This window comes from Erinaceus europaeus, chromosome 14 (assembly GCF_950295315.1).
Source record: "Erinaceus europaeus chromosome 14, mEriEur2.1, whole genome shotgun sequence".
In the NCBI taxonomy this organism is placed as follows: domain Eukaryota; kingdom Metazoa; phylum Chordata; class Mammalia; order Eulipotyphla; family Erinaceidae; genus Erinaceus; species Erinaceus europaeus.
This window is the reverse complement of record NC_080175.1, coordinates 66,700,432-66,725,562: the sequence shown is the minus strand read 5'-3', so window position 1 is coordinate 66,725,562 and position 25,131 is coordinate 66,700,432. Positions and strand designations below refer to the sequence as shown.

Sequence of the window (25,131 nt, the reverse complement as noted above, 5' to 3'; positions counted from 1 at the left end):
TGGGGGGGGGGGGGAGTTTCTTGAGTGCTGAAGCAGATGTGCAGTTTTCTCTCTGCTTCTATCTCCTCCTTCTCTCAGTTTCTCTCTGGTTTTTAATCCAGAAAGAGAGACAGAAAAGGGGGTATGAGGTCCCCTAGAAGCCATGAATTTGTCACACAGGCATCAAGCCCCAGTGATAACCCTGGTGACCCAAAACAAAACAAACAAAAGTGCATTGAGATGAAGCAGGTCAAGCACTTCATTGAAATATGCTGACTCCTTCCCATGTGAACTGACCCACACAGGGTCCAGTTCACGCCCGTCACCCAGGACTCCCTGCTTCAGGAGGGAGCAGGGGAGGTCTGCAGGTGGGTGTAGATGCCGCTGCTCTGAGGCCTGTCTCAGTAGGTACTGGAAGCACCCAGCTGCCCAGCAGTAAGTCATCTTGAGCAGGGCTGGAGATGTCCTCCCGGGGCTGTAACAGCCCCAAATCATTTAGTGTGGCCCAGACACGGCAACTACAGGTGGGACTGAGGACTCAGTGAATCTAGAGCTCTGTGCACAGAAATTTTAAGTGTGAACTGTTTAAGTGGACAATTCCATATGGTCTGTGAGTAGTGTAGTACATATCTAAATGACTCTTGGCAGAAAAACATTTCCCTACTCTTGATAGAGAAATTCCATTTTTTTAATTTAATTTTTTATTTATAAAAGAGAAACATTGACTAAACCATAGGATAAGAGGGGTACAAATTCACACAGTTCCCACAGCCAGAACTCTGTATCCCATCCCCTCCCCTGATAGCTTTCCTGTTCTTTAACCTTCTGGGAGTATGGACCCAAGGTCATTGTGGGATGCAGAGGGTGGAAGGTCTGGCTTCTGTAATTGCTTCCCCTCTGAACATGGGCATTGACAGGTTGATCCATACTCCCAGTCTTTCTTTCTCTTTCCCTAGTGGGGAAGGGCTCTGGGGAATTCCATTTTTATGCACCCATTGTTGGTTTCAGAAGTGAAAGTACCTACCGATAATGCAGTATCAAGAGAGGAAAATAAAGCCAGCAAAAATAGCTCACCTGGACAGTGCACTGCTTTGCCATGTGTGCGCTGAAAGAAGCTTTGGTGCTGTGGTCTCCCCCCTCCCTCTCTTCCTCCCACTCTCAAAAAGCCAACATAGAAAGGTGAGGCCCCATTTATGGTAGAGAGAGGGAGAGAGTTACCAGCAAGATGCAAAACTGAATATACACTATACTTTCATGCCAAAGATAGAAAGAAAGGAAAGAAGGACAGAAAAAAGAAAGAAGGAAAGAGAGAGAGAGAGAGAAGAGGCGGCAAGAAGGTGATAAACCAGACAATGGAGAATGGGCAGGTGTGTCTGGACTCAGAGATGTCTGTGCATCCGACTACTGGATTTCCCCTGACAACCCTTCCAGTCCTTTCCAAGGTGCAGAGCTGAGACCCAGCTCTGGGTCGGCCTCTGGCCTCCTTCTCAGGACATCCCATTGCTGTCCTTTCTGGTCCAGGGCCCTAGAGGGCAGGACCATCCTTCCCATGGCCCTCTGACAGGCTCACAGGCCTGTCCCCATGGGGTTGCAGTCAGGCCCCATGGAGCCTGAGGTCACCGTCTCTGCTGTCCCCAGCACCTGTGCCCCTGGGAGTGGTGGGGTGGTGGTCAGGCCCCAAGGAGTATTTGGTTACCGTGCCCTGCTGTCCACAGCAACCCTGACCTGCGGCGTCCGGAGCCCGTCCTGGAGAGCCCCCTGCAGCGCACCAGCAGTGCCAGCTCCTCTAGCTCCAGCTCCCCCAGCTCCCAGCCCAGCTCCCAGGGCGGCTCCCAGCCCAGCTCCCATGCTGGCTCCAGTGAGCGGACCCGGGTCCGAGGTAAGCCTGGAGCTCCCTCTCCTCTGGGGGGCAGAGAGAGTGGCTGAGTGGTCAGGGAAAGTCAGCATCCGTTCTGGGGTCTGGGACTCTGGGGGTGTCGGCTACTGTCCCCACTCAGACAAGGGATGGCAGAGAGGAACAGAGGCCTCTCTGATGGCAGGTGCACCTGTCTCCCGGGGAACCTGCTTTGCACTGACCAAGAGCCATCGGCCAGCTGCCCCCAGTCTCCATGTTCCTTGTCCCCTTGCCCAGTGTGAACACATTTCACACATCTGAGACCTTCTCAGAGTGGAATTCAGTAAAGGCTCTTGTGGAATCCATAGACACCCAAGACAAGAAATAAAACCTGCCCTAAAAAAAATTGTACAGTTGCACCAAAGTAAAAGACTCTGGGGTGAGTGGAGGGGAGAGTACAGGTCCAAAAAGGATGACAGAGGACCTAGTGGGGGTTGTATTGTTATGTGAAAAACTGAGAAATGTTATGTGCAAACTATCGTATTTGCTATCGAATGTAAAACATTAATCCCCCAATAAAGAAATTAATATATATCATGAGGATGGATGGTGGCTCACCCAGGACAGCAAACCGTTACCATGCACAGGGACCTGAGTTCAAGCCCCTGCTCTCCACCTGCAGGGGATTGCTTCACAGGTGATAAAGCAAGGCTACAGGTATCTCTCTGTCACCATTTCTCTTTCCCTTCCCTTTCAATTTCTGTCTCTATTTGAAGAATACAGGAAAAAATGGCCACTGGGGGGTGATGGATTCATTGCATAGGCATGGAGCCCAACAGTGAATCTGGTGGCAACACACACACACACACACACACACACACACACACACACACACACACACACACACCTAATCAGATGGAAGCTTCTGACTCTTCCTACTTGAGAGGAAAAATCTGGCCTCACTGACCAATTAATTCAAGCCACTTGTCACTGTTTAGTTTTCATAAATGTGGAAGCTTGTGGAGAACACCTACATACCCAGCTGATTATTCAGCACATTGTTTCTTGTTAAGTGGCTTTTACTCTTTCAGAAAAGCCATATTCAGAAGATGATCTTGCTCACAAGTAATGAAGACCAGGACTTTTCCAAGGGAAAATTAATACTTTTTAGAGTGCTTATAAATTGCTCTACCTGGTCAGTCTACCTACCTGTCCTAATTTTCTCTTAGCGTTTGTTTGTTTTTGGTTGTTTTATTTAACTGAATTTTTTAGAATAATTTCTTGAGATTTTTAATTTATTTATGAGAAAGATGGAAAGAGAGAAGTAACCAGATATCACTCTGGTACATGTGCCGCCGGGAATGGAACTCGGGACCTCATGTTGAGAGTCTAATGCTTTATCCACTGTGCCATATCCCAGATCACTTTTTTTTTTTTTTAATTACCAGATCGCTGCTCAACTCTGGCTTATGGTGGTGCAAGACTTTGGAGCCTCAGCCAGGAGAGTCTGTATAGTCATTATGCTATCTACCCCTGCCCTCTTAGCCTCTTCACTAGACAGAGTTCATCTTCCAATAGCCTCCTGAGGTTTTAGATCTATCCTGTCAGGGAATGTCTATTCAGGAAATCTGGCATCTGAGCTTCAGGGCTCTGAGTTGGGGCTGGACAAACCCTTAGCTGCTTTCTGTCAGCAGAGACTGATCTGCTAATGCAGAGATTGAGATTGCCTGATCCAAACACAAATTTACTCAGCTTGGAAGGCTGACATCTTCTCTTCTTTCCGATTCCTGAGCAACTTAATATACATTGAGCAAATGTCAAGGAATATAGAACTTGTACTGATCATTTTGACCCTCTGATCTAGTTCAGGCTGGTTTGTCCTGTTCACTGGCCTCCAGTTTTCTTGGTGAAAGCACCCTTGTATTTTTGGCATGTCCCTCCAAGATCTCTTTAAACAAAACACAAGATTCTCTCACTCTCTGTTGCTTCTTCTCTGCCTGGAAGCTCATAAACCAGAGAACTACTCTCCACTCTGCAGCTGTCTGGGGGCTTCTTGTTCCACACCCCGCTTCCTGGAGTTGTCCCCCATGTCCCCAGCACCCTCCTTCCTACCCCACTTCACTCTCTTTTTGAAGCATACTTATTTAGGGGAGAGGTGGTGGCACACTTGGTACAGCAGACTTGTTTCCATGTGCAAGGACCCAAGTCAAGCCCCAGCTGCCCACCTGCAGGGAAGAAACTTCACGAGTGGTGAAGCAGAACTGCAGGTATCTCTCTTTCCCTTTCTATCTCCCCCTTGTCTCTCACTTTCAATTTCTGCATCTCTATCCAATAAGTAAAACATTTACTTAATAAAGAAAAGAGTAGCAGAGCAACACTCTGGCATCTGCCATGCCAAGAGTCAGACTCAGACGTTCATGCTTGAGAGTCCAGTGTTTTATTTGATTTGTATTAGTGATTTACAAATAAGATAGTAGGTGTATAATTCTACACTGTTCCCACCACCAAAGTTCTGTGTCCCCATCTCCTTCCAAGGGAAACTGCGGTAGTTCTCTCAAGGATCTATCTAACACTCCCTAAGCCCCCCTTTCTCACTTCCCCCCATATATATGTGTGTGTGTGTGTGTGTGTGTGTGTGTGTGTGTGTGTGTGTGTGTATTATATTCACTTCTACTGCTCTGCCTTCACTTCCTTTATAAGTCACACCTATACTTATTACTACTGCTGAGTGTCCTTCCTTTTTTCCTATTCCTTCTCAGATAAGAGAGAAAAAGTACTTGGCTTCCTCTGGTGTTTTCTATATTGAGAGCCCAGAGCTTTTCACATTGTACCACGTCCCACAAAAGATCTTGATAACCACACAAGTGTTTGCGTACACACACACACACACACACACACACACACACACACACACCCCAAAATCCATCCTGGCTGCGAAGCAGTAGAAGAAGAAACCTGACATGGACTCTGAATGCTCAGAAGCAGCTGAGAGTCACGGCTGAGCACAGGCTTTAGCAAGAGAGTCCCAGCTCTGCCTGGGACTTCAGATACCCTTGGGTTAGGCATGTCTCTCTCAAGGCTGTGTCCCTCTGCCTCCAGGCAAAAAGGGTCACGCCATGGGGTAGACTATGGCCACTGAGGCAAGTGACTAGAGGGTAACTAGCAGCCCCCAGCCTGCAGTCGATGCTCTGTGCCTGGAAGGGGCAGCCCTGGCCAGCTTCTTGACCTCTAGTTTCTCACACCATCCAAGTCACAGATACAAACATGCTGTGCTGGACGTCTGCCCCTTAGGGACATTTGAGGACATGCCAGAGAGTGGGTCCTGCTCCTGGGGGTCTGTTTCCCACCCCCCACATGCATACTCATACCCAAGCTCCGGTCAATGCCCTGACGTCACCATCTTTTTTTCTGTCTTCTCTAGCAAACAGCAAGTCTGAGGGGTCCCCCGTGCTCCCTCACGAACCTTCCAAGGTGAAACCGGAGGAGTCCAGGGATATTACGAGGCCCGGTCGGCCAGCCGTGAGTGCTTTCTGTCAGGGAGCCTAAACCCTTACTTCACCAGAGATGCCTAGGGGAGTTGAGGACACATTCATGAGACAGAAATTGTTGAGATAAATAAGAACTGATTCTAGAAGCATCCAGAAAGAAGTCACATCTAACCCACAAAGAACTGAGCAGATCCTGGAGTCCTCATCTGCCCCCTCACCCCACCTGGCTGTTTGCTATCACCGTTTCATGATCATTTTTTATCATTTTTTATTTTATCTATTTCATTTATTTGATAGGTCAGAGGGAAATTGAGAAGGGAGACAGAAAGAGAGACCGAAAGATACCTGTAGAACTGCTTCACCCCTTGTGAAGCTTCCTCCCTGCAGATGGAGAATGGGGGCTTGAACCCTGGTCCTTGTGCATGTACTGTGTGTGCTCAACCAGGTGCACCACCACCCAGCCCCACTACTGCTGTTTTAGAGAATAAATGAGCAAGAGAACCTATTTTTTTCCCTCCATAATTTCCACTCAGCGGCTTTGGCAAAAACATACTGAAACTCATCAGAAAATTCAGGCTCTTTCTGAGTTTCTCTCCATTATTCAGCCCAGCCTCCATATTCTTTTCCCTGTAAATCAACACTGTGGCTTCTCTGCTATTTTCTGTGCTTCTCTGGGCTATTCCGTCAGCACCCACATTTGATCAAGTACTACCTGAAGGGATCTAATAACATGAGATCTAGCTTCCTTCATCAATCTGACATAGCAGACTCCAAGTTGCCAGAAAGCAGCAGCAGATAAGAGTACAGAGGCCTGGGGAGTCTGGTGGTAGCGCAGCAGGTTAAGTGCACATGGTGAAGCACAAGGACCTGCGTAAGGAACCCAGTTTGAGCCCCAGGGTACCCACCTGCAGGGGAGTTGCTTTGCATGCAGTGAAGTAGGTCTGCAGGTATCTGTCTTTCTCTCCCCCTCTCTGTCCTCTCCTCCTCTCTCCATTTCTTTCTGTCCTATCTAACAATGACGACATCAATAACAACAAAAATAAAAAACAAGGGCAACAAAAGGGAAAAATAAATAAATAAATAAATATAAAATATTTTTTAAAAGTACAGGGGCTGACACTGGGAAGGGGGACATCCATTTGTGATTTTTCTTGCTTCATTTAAAATTCCAGAAACTCTTGTCTAGGAAATAAATGGAAAAGACAGTCTTTCCCGTGGATCCTGTGTTTTCACACATGACTGGGGGGTGTGAGAAGGGAACCACAGCCTCCCAGGTGGGGTCTCCTTACCCTCAGCCTTCACTGGCCTCTATGCTAACAATCTCCTCTCTGTGTCTTACTTGCTGCCTTTCCTCTGACATATCCTCCACCTATGGATGCTTCCGGATTGTGTTCCTCTTCTCTCAGAGCTACAAGAAAGCGATAGATGAGGTTAGTATTACCTTTGCTTGGTCATGGTTTTCACAAAATGTAAATCCAAAAGCTGGTTTCTGGAAGCTGTTGTTGAGAGAGGTAGCCCGTGAAAGCTCACTCCCAGGCTGATCTGCTAGGAGAGGACCCCCAGCAGAAACCATTCTGCCACCCTCCTTCTCAGTTCAGGGGTCATAGTGTGGTGTTCTGCTGGCTAAGTAGGAACCCTAGTGCCTTACTGTTATTATGATTATTGTCACTTGGTATTGATGGGGTTTGCTGCCTGTGTGTCTACACCATTCCTGGCAGCCATTTTTTCATAAAATGAAAAATAGAAGGTGAGAGAAGGGGAAAGAGAATGAGAGACACCTGCAGCACCATTTCACTATTCGTCAATCTCCCCCCTACAGGTGGGGACCAAGGGCTTGAACCCGGGTCCACATGCATGGTCACATGAGTGCTCTGCCTGACTATAGATTGGCACAGTTTCTCGTTTCAGCCCCTTCCAGCAGCAAAGCCTTCCCTGCCCTGGCTGGCCTTGCTGGAGGATGGCTCTCAGCAGCCCGACTCACAAAGGAAAGAGACAGTGCTCCAAACTGATGGCGTGTGGGCTGTGAACAAGGACCGGCCCAGTATTGTGCGATTAATTTTGCGGGGCATTAACTAAAGCATCAGCAGCGGCATTGACTGTAGTTAATGAATCCTGGCGAGTGAAGTAACTCTGTTTCCTTATCTGTGGAGACAGTTTGCCATTAGGAAAATTGATGGCTTTGTCAATCTTAGGTGCCTTGTTAAGAAGGATGACTGCCTCCCTGATGTTTGTCAGACCTGCATGAGTACAGCCTCATAGAGCTTTGTTTTGTTTGGTTGATTTTCTTTCTTTCTTTCTTTCTTTCTTTCTTTCTTTTCTTTTCTTTTCTTTTCTTTTCTTTTCTTTTCTTTTTTTTTTTTTTTATGAGCCAGCCCTTGCAGAGGCCTGAGTGCATGGACTGTGGAGCCTGCCCACCATTCTGGATTTTGGGCTGTGGCTCTGAGAGCACCATTTTTGTGAGCTAATACAGAAAAAGCACTGACTTTGGGGTTAATAAGCTGCCTTCGTAGTCCAGTCTCCCCCCCCCCCCCAATAAATCACTGGCTGGGACCAGCCTCATAGTCTTTCTGGTGGGGTAGAAACACTGGCCCTGCCTTATCCACAGGTTGTGCAGCATCACACGAGGCCCATACGCACACAGAGCATGTGTGAAGAATGTGCTGTGGCATCCGAGCTGTGTGAGGCCAGGACCTGAGCTCACTGCTCAGGTGTGACCTCAGGCATGGACCTGCCTCAGCAGGTGGGAACACATGCTTCTATGCAGGGGACTTTGCGAAGGACCTTGGCTCTTCAGAAACATGGCTACCTGGCCATCTGGTCCCTGGGGTCATGGGAAGTTTACTCATAATCGACTGTGCATGAGCAGCTCAGAAAGGACAAGGAGGTGTGCTTCAGTGCTCTGCCCTGGAGCCCGGCCCCCTTCCCCTCAGAATAGTCAGCATGGGGATGTTCACACCTTCTATCAGTTTCCTCCCGAACATATACAAGGTAGAGAGTGGTATTTGGGTACAGTAGCTGCTGATAAAATGGTGGGGGGGGGGTAGTTAGGAGGGTTGAAAAGCACAACTCAGTGACCATCCATGCATCCAGAAACAGGCTACCATAAATAAAAGGGCTCTTAGGAATTTTTGTTCAGTTTACCCAGGCTATTTTAGACTTTGAAAAATAAATTGTCTTCTTTGGTTTAGTGTACTCCAGCCCTCTGGGTAACCATGAGGTGGGCAGCAGGGGTAGAAGTGTTGTAAGTAACTGAGGAGGTGAGGACTGCAGCAAGATCTCTGAGGCTGTATTTAGTTGGGAGAAAGCCACTCCAAGTACTTCTACTAACATTACTCCTTGACTCTTACTTATGTGAACCACTCAGAATGTGAAACTTCTTAGTTCTGTCTAACCCAGTGTCCATCAACCAAAGATGATTCCTCCCCTCCCATCCCTTTAGGAGACATTGGTGAAAAGTGTGGAGCCTGTTTTGGTCATCATGAATCATAACTGGGAACCAGTGCCACACACAGAGGGTAGAACAAAGAGGTAGTTCAACTCTAGCAATGTACAGGAGACCTACCCGCTATAAAGAAACATCCTACTAATAGTACCACAGCTAAGACCCCTGGAACCACACCTTCCTCCCTCCCTATTCCTAGCTTTCAGTAGCTTTTCAGTCTTGGATGGCTGATTTGCCATTTAGATGGTGTGGACTTATACAGTTTTTTTTTTCTTTTTTCCCCCCAAAGCACTGTTAAGCTCTGACTTGTGGTGGTGCTGAGGATTAAACCTGGGACTTTTAGTGCCTCAGGCATAAAAGAGTTTTTGAAGAACCTTTGTGCTGTCTCCCTGGGATTGGAAAGTCTTAAAATTCTGTGTAAATGTGCCATCTCGTACAGTTAGTTTCTTATGTCTCCCACCTTCAATTCTTCTAGGCTGTTAAATCATCAAACTGACATTAGACAGTTTGAAAAGAGAAAAATTTAAGTACATATCTTCAGAGAATCTATGCAGACAGAAGGATGCCAAAGCAATGTAGAGATGGATAGGCATAGGTATCTGTCTGTCTTTCTGAACTGAGAAGAAGGGAGTAAAGGTTTAAGATTTCAAGGGAAAGGAAGACAATTTAGGGGAAGATGAAAAACATCACGTGTTTAGGAATCAGGTTCTTGCTGTACCTTGCGGAGAACAATGGGAACAAGAAGAATTTTAATTAATGAATGCTGCGAGGTGAATTCCACTGTGGTGTAGTTCTCTGGGGCGATGGCCTCCTCCCTGGCACAGCTCTTGCTAGCTCAGTTCTTGAAGTAATGGAGGCTAAGGTAACAAGCATTTTTCTCAAGCCTTCATTTCAACTGGAAATTATCTGCCTGCTCAAAAGGCACCTCTTAGGGAAGCTCAGCTCTGCACCTGTTACTAAATTAATGTTGTGTTTTTTGTTTTTTGTTTTTTTTTTTTTCATATACATCAGTCTTGGATTTCATTCACTTTGTGTCCCTTCTAAATGAAGATGAGTTTGTGCAGTCTAGTCTGTGGTTATTTAGTACAGTCTCTAAAAAGAAATGTCCTTTTGACGGCTGTATATTTAAATAGATGGCTTAAAGACTAGCCACAAGAACAAGCATTGGCTTTATCACCAGTTTTTAATTAGTATATAAAAATCTGAAAAATCCAAGAGCGCAACCACTGATGTGACAAAATTCAGTCAGTACTAATTATCTAAATCCAGTTTTTTTTTCTTAGATGGTGATATTGAAATTAAGTGACTTCCCAAAGTAATATCTAGATTCCCATAAAAAAGGAAATAAATGATTTTAATATATAAAGACCAACTTTTAAATTTTTAAGAGTCCAAAAATTGAGCTAAGATTTGAATAAATATTGTTGTTTTTAGAGACCTAAGAGACATTCTTTCTTAGGTGAGGTATTTCTGTCACTTTCAATAAGGTTTTCTTAGTGAATAATCATATCAGTTTGATTCCAAAAAATGTTAGACCCAAGAAACTTCTGGGTAAGAGCCTTTCAAACCATCTTCACACTCACCCCCATAGTCAGAAAAGCTTACTTACCCTTTTACCATATTCCATTTTCAGTTGTACATTTTCATGCTCAATAGCATTTCTCCCCCACCCCTTTTTAATACTTTTTAGCTCCAGGCTTGAGACAGACAAGCAATAATTTACCACAAAACTCATTACATGGAGAAAATTGGTATTGTCAGAAAATAAAATGTATGAAAATCGGTCTGAATTCACTGGCGTCCTTTTTAGATCACATCCATTCCTTATAATTTTGTTTAGTGTAAATTTTTCCAGACTTCAAGAATAAGGAACAAAACATCAGCTTAAATGTATAGACTACTGGCAATGAAAGATTAATTTTCTGTTACTGGGGGTATTAGTTTTGAATTAGTACTATCGTTACTATTACTATTACCTTGGAGTTATTTATCCAAAAGTTTTCTCCAAACTTTTGCCAACCAAACTTAAGAGCAGTTTGAAATTACTGCTAACGTTTCAGGAAAACTACCTTAAAAGAAAGAAACAAAAAATTCAGTTAAATTATAAAGCAGATCCAGTCTTTAAAAATGTTCCTAAATACAGTATTTAGAAAATTTCAAGTTGCCTCAGCAAATTAAAGTTTTTTTTGAATCAATGGACTTGGGGCCAGATAAATATCTTAAACAGTCTTTTTTTTTTTTTTAATTTCCTTTGTCTTCTCTTCAGATATCTGAGATAAGGAAATCAATTCATGGGGGGATTATATTATTAACATCAATAAAACATACCTAGTATAATTTAACCAGAATTATTGACATTATAAATATTTTAAACCATATTATCTCTTTAAACTATAATAAAATGTATTTTAGTGATAAATAATGTTTTAAATGCTAGTTATATCTTTTGGTGAGGCCTAATATAGACCTAATATGATCATAAATATATAGATGGCAAAGTAAAAAAAAAAAAGTTTACCTAATTTGTTAGTATTTGACTTAGAAGATTATAATCTATTTTTCCATTCATAGCCTAACAACTATCTATAATATGTTTTTCCCAGTGTGCTGAAGGCTATATAGCATGCCTCCACTTTCTTCTCAGTTTGGTAAACATGAGCACTGGCTTGTTAAGAGTAATTCTTAAAAGTAATAAGAAATCTAAAAACAAAGCAAAACTAGACTTAAAAAGAAAGATTGAAACACAGCTATTGCTTTTTCTATTTTGTCCCATTGCCAAGGAACTCAAGCTAAATTTGCATAAAATCCTAGCTGTGTGGTAATTTTTCTTCTCTGCTGAGCAGTACAAATCATGTCTAAACACTGGGGAGTCTTTTCACACAAGTCTCCTTTCATTCTCATGGTGCGGCAGATAAACACACTGAGATCAAGCCATGCATGTGAACAGGTGTGTGAAAGCCCCCAAAGCCTGTTTGAGTGGGAAAGACACAATTTGAATTTTCCAAAAGCATTTCTTTTTGAAATGCCAGTCATTTCAGAACAAATTTAGAAGTCACTGTTGCTTTCTCTATGAAATTAAGGGAAAACGATTCCTTCGTTTCACACGTTGAGCCGACTAAATCTTTCAACCAAACAGATTTGAAGCATGTCTTTTAGTCCTCTCTGGCAAAGGAACATGGTGACTCTTGGTTTTCTTAAAATAAAAACCACAATGATAACTGAGGCACACACAGTTGTCACGATTTCTCTCCAGCTCGCTAGTATAGAGTGTCACCTAATTGTTTAGGTCACCTCTTCTGCTCTCAGGCTGCATTAGGCATGGGGCAGATACCTTTCTGGACTGCAATAAAGAGAGAATATGGCCAGGAGACTTGTGAGCTGTCAGTATCTTTCAATGAGTGTCTCTCTCCCTGATCCCTGTTTCTCACTGACCGCTCTGACTCCCACACGGGTCACTAATGTAGGGAGAAATGGTAAGATTGACGTCCAGTTGCTTCCCCCCACCCCCTTGCATGCTGTATGCCATGGGCAGCTCACCCCAGCGGACGCCAGCAGTCATGCTTTTGCAGAATTGCTTCCCTCTGCACTGCTCTGACAGCATGAACTACCAGAGAGGCAGGCAGGTCTCCACACACTGCCTGCACTGTGCCTGGTGACTCACTGCCACACCATCACCTCCACGAGGGTCTCGGATCCATCATCCTCATGGGCAACCGAGAGGCAGGTTCCTCCTCTTGCTGCTGGCACATCCATGTCTAGATTCTTCACCAGGATTTCTGCCAGGTGACTGCCATGTAAAATAAAAGGAAACAAGATACCTATCATTCAAGAAGAGAGATCCTTTTTTCCTTCCTTCTCTCCTCCATTCCTGCCTCCCTACCTTCATGTCTTCCTTTCCTTTTTCCTTTTGTTCCTGTTGACTAACTCAGTTCTGTGTTTATGATCCCTGGGTGGGTGGGGGGATTATTCGGTGTGGTATCTCTGCTCCCTGGGCAGTGTGGACACCGGATGAATCTTTGTAGTAGCTGGGACCTTGGGGATTGCTTTGTTCTGTAACGGATACCCAGTTTTTGGCACAGTAGCCACCGTGAGAGGGGAAAAGCTGTGCTGTGGCTTGGGCAGGAACCCCAGAATCCTGGGGAACAATTTTTGACCCCATGTGATTTCCCATCAGCTCTGAGAGGGACCCACTTCACTTTCCCAAAGTTACGTGAGAAGCCAATGCTCATACCCATGTGTCCACACACACACACACACACACACACACACACACACACACACACTCACTCACACACACACACACACACACATACACTGTATGTGTGGACACATGCTGACGTGTTCAGAACTGAATAGTCTCAGCCTTGCAATTGGTTGTAATGAAAGTTTGAATTTCCTTCATCTTTCTTTTCTAGTTTCTACGTGCTGCAAACATCGTTCCCTCAGTTCCATATAGTGACTCTGTAAGAGTTCTAGCTAGAGCTTCTTTTTTTTCTTTTTTTTTTTCTTCTCGTTGCTTAAGCGGGAGCTCGGATTTGCTGAGAGGTAGGGCTCTGATCCTGTCTGCCACTCATCTGTCCCCAACAAACCTTTCTTTTGCAGGATCTGACAGCATTGGCCAAAGAGCTAAGAGAACTCCGGATTGAAGAGACGAACCGCCCGCTGAAGAAGGTGACTGACTATTCCTCCTCTAGCGAGGAGTCAGACAGCAGTGACGAAGAAGAGGAAGATGGAGAGAGTGAGACACAGGATGGGACAGTGGCCGTCAGTGACATCCCCAGGCTGATGTAAGGAGATTGCTTTAAAGAGAGAGAGACAGTGTGTGCGTGTGTGTGTATGTGTGTGTGTGTGTGTGTGTGCGTGTGTGTGTGCGCGCGCGCGTGTGTGTGTGTGTGTGTGTGTGTGTGTGTGTGTGTGTGTGTGTGTAGTTAATGGTTTATAAGACTGCAAGGGTATACTTCCATACTACATCCACCACCAATGTTCTGATCCCCCTCCCCAATTACCATAATTCTCACAAAGTCATAGGGTCAGTTTGGTTTCTTCCTCCTCCTCATCTTCTGAAAGCTCATATGTTTTAGTTCTCTAGATGCCACATAGGAGTGAAACCATGCAGTTACTTACTTCATTGAGCATCACTACCTCCACTTCTAGCCATTTAGTCCCAAAGGACACCATATCTTTTTTGATTGCAGAGTAGTATTCCATGGAGTATATATCCTTTAGCTTCCTTACCCAGTCATCTGTTGATGGGCACTTAGGCTACTTCCATTCTTTGGCTATTGTGAATAATGTGGCTATGAACATACAGATGCATATGTCCCTTTAATTAATGTTTTCATGAAGAAGACTGCTCTTTAAATGGAGAAGAGGTTACAGTTGCAAACCAGAAGGAAAGGCAGCAGGAATTAAATCCCAGATTGCTGATGAAACTCCAGCAGGGTTAGTTGATGCTGGGGATTTAGGCTTTTATTAGGCTATAGTTCCATAATTTCCTTGCTTAGTCTATTGCATTTCTGAGACTGTGTATCTAAGTACTGCAGCTGGCTTGGCTGTCCCGTAGGTGACACTTTCTTGATTATTGTCATCCCAGGGCCAGGGGTACTGAAAGCTAGACTATCAGGGGTGCCTTTCCTCATGGGTGGTGACAGAACTCAAAGGCATCATGTTAAGTGAGGCAAGCCAGAAAGAGAAAGACCAATGCCCTATAATAAATAAGGGAAAACATAAGCTGAAACTTGGACTGAGTGTGGTGTATTGCATCAAGGCAATGAACTCTGGGGAAGGAGGGAGAAGAACAGTATGAAGGGAAGTTGGAGTCCTATTGTATCTCCTAGCCACCAGTCAAGGGGAGATGAGAGGCTGTGCCTATGTATTAAAGACTCTACTGGTAGCCACTAACCCACCAATAAAACTTTTTTTTTTAATTGCACGTGTCAGGGTTGAAGACTCTGTGGTCAAATGATTCTGCAGAGAAACACCAGGCACTTGGCTTCAGCACATCCTTGTTGGGATGTTCTGCTTTGTTGTCTCCGTGAACTCATGATCCATTTTTCTATAGCCTATGACTTGGTCACATAGCCTTTGTCTGTCTCCTGGCAGTATTATCTTGTGATATGTTTAACTGTACTTATGCATACCTATATTTTTAGCCTGTATTTATTTCCCCCTTTTATTGTTGTATTGGAATATGAATGGTTTATAGTACAGTGGTTGAAACATGGGTATAACTCCCATCTCAGTTTCTCATCTATAAAACACTCTCACCCCCAAGTTGGCTTCTTTTCCACCACCCTGCATCAGGACTCCAAACTACCCCACCCCCCAACCTTCTGTCCACCCTCCTTCCCCAGAATCCTTTGCTTTGGTGCAATATTCCAGACTTGGTCCAGGTTTCACTTAGTGTTTTCTCTTTCTGTCCTTTTTTTCTAAGCTACATCTGCGGGTGCCTCATCCAGTATTTGTCCTTTTTTTGGTTTATTTCATTTAACATGATGCCATACTTGCTATTTCATTCTTGATAACTTAAGTTAGTGGCAACAGATAATAAGTATGCTAAAAGAGGACATTCGGAAACAAACTGCATTGCGTTGCGTTTTTTTTTAAGTGCGAAAGTAATGTGTTGTTCTAGAAGCAGAATCACTAATCCAGAGCATTGCTGCAAAATATGCTTGTCCTTTCAGTTTTTGTCTTGACTCAGCATCAGTTAGTTCTCCTGACAGATGTTCTTAATTCCCTCAAAGCACTGAGCATACAACCTTCAGGAAGAGGCTGGGTCCTGAATTTCAAAGGTTGGTTAAATATTGACTCTGGCTAAGGCTTCCAAGAGGTTAGGAAGTGCTTCTGTAAGTTCTGCCTTCCAAAAGGAGATAAACATACTATCCATGGAAAACTTTAGAGTCGTGTAAATATTTAGAAACATAAAGACAGCCCTCGAAGAGATGATGAGCCTCCCCTAGTTCATGTTTCTGGCTACAAGGCTGTAGATTTTCACTGTCTGTGTATGGCCTCTCCCCTCTCTTGAGATGCCAGCCTTTCTCAGATTCCTAAGCAGACCATACTCTGCTTCCTCTCTGCTGCCTGCCACTCTCTTGTCTCTTTAAATGATTAGTTTTTATCATTTTTCATTTGCTATTAATAGTGGTTTAAAAGATTTTAGGACTAAGGGGATAGTTCCACACTGCACCCACCACCAAAATTCTGTGCCCCGTCCAAAAATAACCACCAGAGTTCTCACAAAGTCTTAGAGACAACTTGTTTACTTTATTTTGTTTGTTTATCTTTGCAAGTTCATGTGTATCACTTCTCTAGATTCCATATCTGAGTGAAACCTTCTGGGAGTTGTTTTTCTTTTCTTTTTTTTTTTATTTATTCCCTTTTGTTGCCCTTGTTGTTTTATTGTTGTAGTTATGGTTGATGTCGTTGTTGTTGGATAGGACAGAGAGAAATGTAGAGAGGTGGGGAAGACAGAGGGGGGAGAGAAAGATAGACACTGGCAGACCTGCTTTACTGCTTGTGAAGTGACTCCCCTGCAGGTGGGGAGCCGGGGGCTTGAACTGGGATCCTTAGGCCCATCCTTGAGCTTTGCACCACCTGCGCTTAACCCGATGCGCTACCGCCCGACTCCCGGGGGTTGTTTTTCATCTCTTTTCTTATTTCGCCACATGTAATGGCATAATCACCTCCAGTTCCATTCATTTTTGTCCCAGAAGACTCAATAGATATGGCCCTCAGACATATGAAAAATGTTCCATTTTGCCTATGATTAGAGAAATGCAAATTAAAACCACACTGAGATACCATCTCACATCTGAGAAAATGGCTTACATCAACAATACAGGAGAGGGACCAGGTGGTGGCGCACCTGGTTGAGTGTACATGTTACAGTGCTCAAGGACCCAGGTTCGAGCCCCCAAGTCCCCACCTGCAAGGGCAAAAGTCTCACAAGGGATGAAGCAGGTCTGCAGGTGTCTCTCTCTCTCCGTCTCTATCTCCTCTACCTTCTCGATTCCTGGCTGCCTCTATCCAATAAATAAAGATAATTTTAAAAATTAAAAAAAAATACAGGAGATAATAAGTGTTGGAAAGGTTGCGGGGGAAAAAGGGGTTCTGCCTACTGCTGTCAGAGCCCCTTGGAAAACTATATGGAGAGTCCTTCAAGAAATAAAAATGGAATTGCCTTATGATCCAGCAACATCACTCTTAGGAATTTATCCAAAGGACACTGAAACACTATTTAGAAGGGACTTATGCACCCCTATGTTTATAGCTGCATTATTCACAGTAGCCAAAGAGTGGAAGCAGCCTAAATGCCCATCAACTAATGACTGGAAGTTACGGGATATGTACTCCATGGAATACTACTCTCTCCTGTCCTGCTCAGAGGTTACCTGCTCAGAGTCTGGCAATGGGGAGAGCATATCTTGGCTGGCTTTGCCTCTTCTGCCTTGCTTCTGTATTCTATGTGTATTCCTGCAGTGTGTTGAGTTATGACATTTTGGAACATGCTACCTCCCTCTCTGTGCTCTGAGATCCCTGGGGATAAGCTTGTGTCTTATTGACCTCTCTACTCTCAACATTTCTCTTAGAGTCTAAAATAGATTTGGTCTTCAGTGACTTTAATGTGTGTCCAGTCATGTAGTTTCATGTTACTGCTTAAAGGGTTTACAGCCTCGCCTTGAAGAGAAACATGTGCTCACATGCTTGTCACCAAGACAGAAGGGAGCAGGGGGGATACATGTGAGTTCCAGGAGAGTGAGCCAGAATAAAGACTGTTTGGTGGCAATGTGGGGTGTATGAGGAGAGTGTGGACCAGGGTAACCAGAGCAAGAAGTGTGTATTTTCTCGTGTGGTCATTGGGGAACCACTGAGCTGCCCCGTTGACGGGGTAACACTACGGTTTCTTTGAGAGAAGGCTTTGCAGCAAGGTGACTGGGAAGACAGTAGACTAGAGGCTGGTAAAGCAAGCTGGAGTATTCATTACTAGTAGCCAGGTGAGGAGTTAATGAATGGACTATGGCTAATATGTTCCAGTAGATGCAAACCTGGCATGGCTCTCGATTGAATTCATCGTTCATTAAAGAACGCTAGGGTGATGCATCACATCGGAGTTGTGTTCAGGAAATGTGTGTGCTTATTCTCATGATAAATATGTGCATTTTCTTAATGTGAAATATACAGTCTGTGCCGCTACAGCACATTAGTTTTGCACCCAGGGAACTTCACATTATTAAAAAAATTCAGTGCCAAGCAACTGACTCTTTAGGAATAGGGTATTTGAGACTTCAGAGTACTTTGTTTCCTTGCCAAAATGTCCTTTATTTGGACTCAAATAATCCACATATTATTCTAATTTTACTTTATAAAGTTGGGGATATATCTTTTTTTTTTCCAAATCACCTTATTGGGGAAAACAGACTGCTTTAAAAAATAATTGATTTTGTCATGAAAGGGAGACAGAGAGCAAGAGATATCAGAATAATACTTGTCTTATAGAGGGCTAGGAGGTTGAACCCCTGGTGTCAGAAATAGCAAGCAGGAGTTCTACCGACTGAGCTGCTTGCTTGGCTGCAAGAGTGTTTCTCACATACAGTCCTTCCACTTTTTCTTTTTTTTTTTTTCCACCAGGGTTATCCTGGGGCTCAGTTACCACACAACAAATCCATTACTACCGGTGGCCAGTTTTTCCTTTTTTATGTTTTTTCCTTTTATTATTGTACTTGATAAGAAAGAGAGAAATTGAGAGGCGAGGAGCAGATAAATAGGGAGAGAGGAAAACAGACACCTGTCAATCTGCTTCGCTGCTGATAAAGCCTCCCCCATCTCTGGCAGGTGGGGACTGGGATTTGAACCCAGATCTTTATGCATGGTAACAAATGTGATCAGCCAGGTATGCCACTCTCTGGCTCCCTTCACTTTTCCACTTTTCAATCTTTTATGGGACTGGGAAGATGATCAACTGGTAAAGTGCACAAGTTACCAAGTGCAAAGACCCAGATTCAAGCCCCCAGTCCTCACCTGCAGCGGGGAAGGTTCATGAATAGTGAAATAGGTCTGCAGGTGTCTCTCTGTCTCTTTCCCTCTCTGTCTCCCCCTATTTCCCTATCATTTAATAAATTAAATACAAAAATTCTAAACAGAAATTTTACCTTCTGTGCTATGTATTTATTTATTTATCTGTTTATTTGTTTATTTATTGCATAGAGACAGAGTAAGCTAGAGAAAAGGAGGAGATAGGGAAGGGGAGAGAAAGAGAGACACCTGTGGCATTGCTTCATGACTGATGAAACTTTCCCTCTGCAGGTGGGGAGCAGGAGCTTGAACCCACGTCCTTGTACATAAAAACATGTACGCTCAATCAGGTGTACCACCACCACGTAGCCCCTTCTGCTATATCTTCCTAGAGCAAATAATAAAAGTATATTAGAGGAGCCAACAGGTATCTCACCAAGTACAGCACACATATTACCATGCCCAGTGACCCGGGTTCAAGCCTGGAGTGGCATCGTGGGAACTCCTACAGTGTGAAACCTTCTTGAGGCTCGGAACAGTGCTGTGGTACCTCTCCTCTTTCTGTCTCTCTCTTCCTTTCTAGTTCTCTCTGTCTCTCACCCTCTATCTGAAGGAAAGGAGGGAATGACCACTGGTCATGGTGTTGTCATGCAGGCACTGAGCCCCAATAACAACCACAGTGGCCAAAAATGAACTGTGTTCCGGTTTACTGCTATGGAATTTAATACAAAACAGCTTCTGTGCAATGGAGCCCTGCCATTCAGACAATCCAAGTGGCAGCTCTCTCTTAAAGAGTTGGCTCCAGGAGAAAGACACAGGCAGACAAAGAGAGGAGAGAGAGAAAAAGGAGGGATGGAGAGGGAAGAGAGGCCTGCACCACTTGTATAAACCTTGGTTGCCCCTGTGCACACTGCCATAGTCTTCCCACCTTGTCAACTGTCCAGCCCCTGGCCTGGGTGGTAACCATGATTCTGGGCAAGCTTTGTCCCCAGTGCCCACAATGCTTTTCCTTCTTGGGACCTAAAACCCCCACAGCCTGTGCTGAAGTCAATCCACCTCTTCACTGTCCTTACAAATAGCTCATACTCAGCCAGTGTGTGCGTGCCTTTGCGGGGTGAAGGGAGAGGGGTAGCCTCAACCTCTTTCTCTCCTCCTGCCCCATGCTCTCACTTACATCTTGCTAGAAGTTGAGTGTTTGTGCCACGTTTGTACACTACACTTAGTTCAGGAACTGTATCTTTGTCTACTTTTCCATCCAGTGCCCAATGTCAGGCCATGGGCTTTCACTTAGCAGGTGTTCAGTGGGTGTGCACTGAATTGAATTAAATCTGTAACTCAAGGAACACTTCGACAAATCCAATTACAGGGGATCACTGCTCTAAATCTGTAGCCTAATGACATTAAATTTTCTGTGTTTTTCGTCTTTCATTTCTTGAGGTGTTTTGGGATTTCAAAGTCTCTAGATGAATTGGGACAGCCAATTCTTCCCTACTCACACTGTACCACGCAAACAGTTCCTGAAGCAAAGAAGTTATCTGCACAATGTTACAGTTGATGTTTTAGCATTAGTGTGTGTTTTTTTTTCTTTTAATCATTGCCCTTTTTCCATTCTTCCACTGAACTATGAAATGATAGAATTTATTTTGGAACAGCTTGAAGTGTATAGAAAAATTAGCAGATTCTTATCAAGATTGTCTACACAATTTATTTAGAATTCTTATTCGTATGAAATTTGCCTTTCCTCCACCATTTATTAATTTAATCAGTTATTTATATAAGTATAGCTATATAAATTTATATTGTGTTTTGGGTTATGACTTAATACTTTTTTAAAATCTTGTATCTCATATAGTTTCAACTTTGGCAACTGGAATCTCTTTTTAGCTAGTTCCTACTTCCCTTTGATAGACATACTCCCTCCAGGCACTTTCTTACATTTTTTTCCAAACCATTTTATTGGGGAAATAATGGTTTATAGGACAGTGTTGGTACATGAGTACAGTCTCTCACCTCCCCATGGCAGGTGTCTGTATAACATTCCCACCACCCACCAAGTCTATCCTCACCATTGTGTCCTTGTAACCAGTCCTCTCCCACTCCTATGTCCCCGTGGCCTAGAGTCCTTTGATTTGCTGCCTTACACCCCAGCTAGTCCAGGTTTTGCTCTGTGTTTCCTTTTTCTTGTCTGGCTTCTAAATCTCCATCTGTAAGTGACACAATCCAGTATTCATCCTTCTCCTTATTTTTAAATTTTTATTTATAAAAAGAAAACACTGACAAAAACCATAGGATAAAAGGGGTACAACTCCATGCAGTTCCCACCACCAGAACTCCGTATCACATCCCCTCCTCTGATAGCTTTCCTATTCTTTATCCCTCTGGGATCATGGACCCAGGGTCATTATGGGGTGCAGAGGTGGAAGGTCTGGCTTCTGTAATTGCTTTCCCGCTGAACATGGGCATTGGCAGGTCGATCTATACTCTCAGCCTGTCTCTCTCTTTCCCTAGTGGGGCAGGGTTCTGGGGAAGCATGGTCCCAAGACACATTGGTGGGGTTGTCTGTCCAGGGAAGCCTGGTTAGCATCATGTTAGCACCTGGAAACTGGTGGCTGAAAAAAAAAAGAGTTGACATATAAAGCCAAACAAATTGTTAACTAATCATGAATGTAAAGGCTGGAATAGTGTTGTTGAGGTGGTCTGGTGTCGGGCTGCACCGCGGAGAAGAGAGCGGACGTCCAGAGCAAAGGGGTACACAGATCTTTATTGTAGGATGGGGGGGAGGTTTGGTTCAGACCACGTGGAGCCAGCCAGCAATGGCCGACCACGGGGGGAGAGCAGGGAGCCAGACCTCAGAGAGGGAGAGCCGAGAGCCCAGAGAGAGAGAGAGGAGGGGTGAGGGGGCTTTTTATTGGGCGACAACCAGGGGTGCCGTGTAGGGCCAGGATTGGTTGAAAGGGGGCACTCTAGGATTTAGCGGGGCATAGAAAAACCTGGGGGCGGAGCCAGGATTGGTTGAAAGGGGGCACTCTAGGATTTAGCGGAGCATAGAAAAACCTGGGGGCGGAGACTGCATCAGAATAAGTCCTCAGCAACAGAATAGTGCAGATGAAAAGTTGGGGGTCTGTGTTTTGTAGATAGTTAGCAGTCCTATTTTAGTTATATTCCAAAGGGCCCATGACTATACTAGTTTTTTGTGTTTTTTTTTTTTTCCCTGAACCTGAAATCCGATATGCGGGTGGATCCAAGTTATTGTCTGGGGAGGTGATGTCATGGCTGGGAAAAGGACCAGAAAGCTAGATCAGGGAAGAAAGTAGCTCCCAAATATGGCAAAGGTGTAAAGATATTGTTGACTATAAACCTCACTGATTTAGTCTGGGGCCCATATTCAGCATAGGAGCCTATGTGACCTCTGCCTCCCTGTAGATCTGAGCTCACATTCTGTGGTCATGAGTAGGAATGTTCCAAGCTGCCCCAATTTCAGGACCCATCTTCCTCTGGTGGAACAAAGAGTATGTTGTCCAGCCTCCCTTCGGAGGATGTAACCTTCTCTGCCATTGTTGATCCAAGTTGAGGGCAAGGTCCTATGAGGGCCCACAAGACAACTGAGATTTTAAAAGATTGATAGGGCCGTGTTTTGAGCTTGAAGCTAGAGAGGATTAATCATACAGGGACAGATGAGTTAAAGGAAGTTCAAAAGAAGGCTGTCTCAGGAAAGCCAGAGGAGTAAGAAAGGCAGAGAGGAGGAGTGGTCAACCATGTCTGACTTGGCAAAATGTCCTCTTCTATGACTTAAAAGTCTTCTTCAAACCCTGATGTATGAAGGGTGGGCAGTGCTTTGCTCTTTAAAAAGAAATGTATAGAGAGCTGCTGAGGACAAAGCAGAAATATGTGGGAACTTTCCACAGTCAAAAAGCAATTAACCTTCTAACAGACTACATAGAACAGGAAGATTAATGGTGTGGGCAGCTAATGATATAGGATACTTTGAATGAACCTGAACGTTTCCAAGACTCTAATATAAGAGATAAATCTTACACAATAGAAAGATCTTAAGCTAGTTAGGAGGAATCCCTCACCATTTCTAAGGGAAAAAACACACACACACAAGCTACGTTTTCTTCAATCTGTAAGGACAACTGCTAGTAGAAATAAAGTAAAACTCAGGGGTTTTGCAGCGAGTTAAGCACACACAGCGCACAGTACAAGGACCAGCTTAAGGAGCCCAGTTCAAGCGCCCGACTCCCTGCCTGCAGGGAGGTCACTTCACAAGCAGTGAAGCAGGATTGCAAGTGTCTGTCTTTCTCTTCCCCTGTCTATCTCCCCCATCTATCTTCCCCTATCTCTCAATCCTATCCAACAACAGTGACAACAACAATAATAACAACGATAAACAACAAGAGCAACAAAATGAAAAAAATAGCCTCCATGAGCAGTGGATTCATAGTACAGGCACCAAGCCCCAGAGATAACCCTGGAGGCAAAAAAAAAAAAAAAAAAGGATAAAGTAAAACTCAGAATAGCCGCACAGTTTACCATGAAAAGCTATCAAAGAACAAGCAACTCGAGCCATGGAAAACGAGTCTTAGATATTCAGCAAAGAGTAAAAGTAATGATGGCCAGCAAACACTGTGTATTATAACTATTAACTAAAATGAAATTAAATCAAATATTCTTATTTATTTATTATTACCACTAAGCTTGTTTCTGGGGCTTGGTCCCTACATAACAAATCCACCTTCCTAGGTGGCTATTTTTTCATTTTTAAAAAGAATTTAATTTGATAGGACAGAGAGAAATTGAGAAGGGAGGGGAGATGGTAGAAGGAGACAGAAAGATACCTGCAGCCCTGCTTCCCCACTTGTGAAGCTTCCCCACTTCAGGTGGGGACCAGGGATTCAAAATGGGTCCTTGTGCATAGTAACGTGTGCCCTTTACTGAGTGTGATATTGCCTGGTCCCTAAATTAGATCTGCTTAATAAAACATCTTTAAAAGTGATAGATTGGATGTAGTGAACCAGACTACAGGATCCTCTGAAAGATCATATAGACAAAAAAAAGACTGGTATATCAAATCCCCGCTGTGAAATTTACATAGAAATGTGATGAGAACCTTAAAAAAAATAATGAAAATACAGAAATTAGGAAAGTGTTTCACTGAGCTCTATGGGAAGTTAATCTGGCAATTTCCTTATCTGAATCTTTTCTCACAAAAATCCATGCATATCAACACATTTCTGATTAAATTATCTGAGAACCAGATGAAAAAAATAAGTGGTGCCAAAAAGACTTAGTCTTTGCACTCTTGTGAGACACCTGATTATTGAAAGAGAACTTGGCAGCGTCAGCTGTGGGTAGCTGCCAGGTCAGTCAGGTGGCAAAGAAAATCTGACTGACAGAATGAAAAGGGGCCAGGTGATGGCAGCAGCAGCAGCAGCAGTGACACAGCAGACTTTTCTGCTCAAGCTCCACACTGCAGAGCTGCCTCTGTCCCACCACCACCTCTCTAAGCCAGAGCTGAGCAGTTCTGGTTCAGAATAAATAGATTTTTTTTTTTAAAAAATCTCTGTCCTATATGGCTTTTGATAAATGCCATATATATGCTTATATATTGTATATTCATCTGTTTTATACTGTCTTGCCTGAAACAAGAACTTAGAGCTGCTTTAGAAAAAAAAAAAAAACAGCTTATTTCTCTCTGTCCCATCAAATAAAGAGAAAAAAAGTGGGAGGGGAATGGCTGCCAGTAGTGGTGGATTTATGCTGACACTGAGTCCCAGAGATAGCCCTGATGGCAATTAAAAATAAATAAAATTTGTAAAACAGTCTAGAGAAGTGAAGCTTCAGCGATGACAATAAATAAATTGAAATGGATTTGTTTGTTTTTGAAGAGAGGCAGCCACTGAATTCAGATCACTTAAGTGTAGCATTGAACTCAAGAATCTTTTTTTTTGTATTATTATTTTACTTTTTTATAAAAAGGAAACACTGACAAAAACCACAGGATAAGAGGGGTACAACTTCACACAATTCCCACCATCAGAACTCTGTATCCCACCCCCCTCCCCTGATAGCTTCCCTATTCTTTATCCCTCTGGGAGTATGGACCCAGAGTCATTATAGGATGCAGAAGGTTGAAGGTCTGGCTTCTGTAATTACTTCCCCACTGAACATGGGTGTGGGCAGGTTGATCCATATTCCCAGCCTGCCTCTCTCTTTCCCTAGTGGGACGGGGCTCAGTGGAAGCTGGGCTCCAGGACACATTGGTGGGATCGTCTGCTCAGGGAAGTCCAGTTGGTATCACGGTAACATCTGAAAACTGGTGGCTGAGAAAAGAGTTAACATGTAAAGATCTTCTCCCATTCTGTGAGATACTGTGA

General features: G+C 43.9%; 1 protein-coding gene across 5 annotated transcripts in view; it reads left to right on the top strand.

The window, feature by feature from the left end:
• TNIK (TRAF2 and NCK interacting kinase) overlaps positions 1-25,131 on the top strand; it is a 328,431-nt gene that overhangs the window by 278,038 nt on the left and 25,262 nt on the right. For 3 of the 5 annotated variants that reach the window (XM_060171962.1, XM_060171964.1, XM_060171960.1), the window contains 4 exons: positions 1,695-1,858; positions 5,235-5,332; positions 6,708-6,731; positions 13,346-13,530. In XM_060171962.1, coding sequence (XP_060027945.1) covers positions 1,695-1,858; positions 5,235-5,332; positions 6,708-6,731; positions 13,346-13,530 — 471 coding nt within the window. The remainder of the gene's footprint in view (positions 1-1,694; positions 1,859-5,234; positions 5,333-6,707; positions 6,732-13,345; positions 13,531-25,131) is intronic. The other 2 variants (XM_060171963.1, XM_060171961.1) reach the window with 1 other exon arrangement.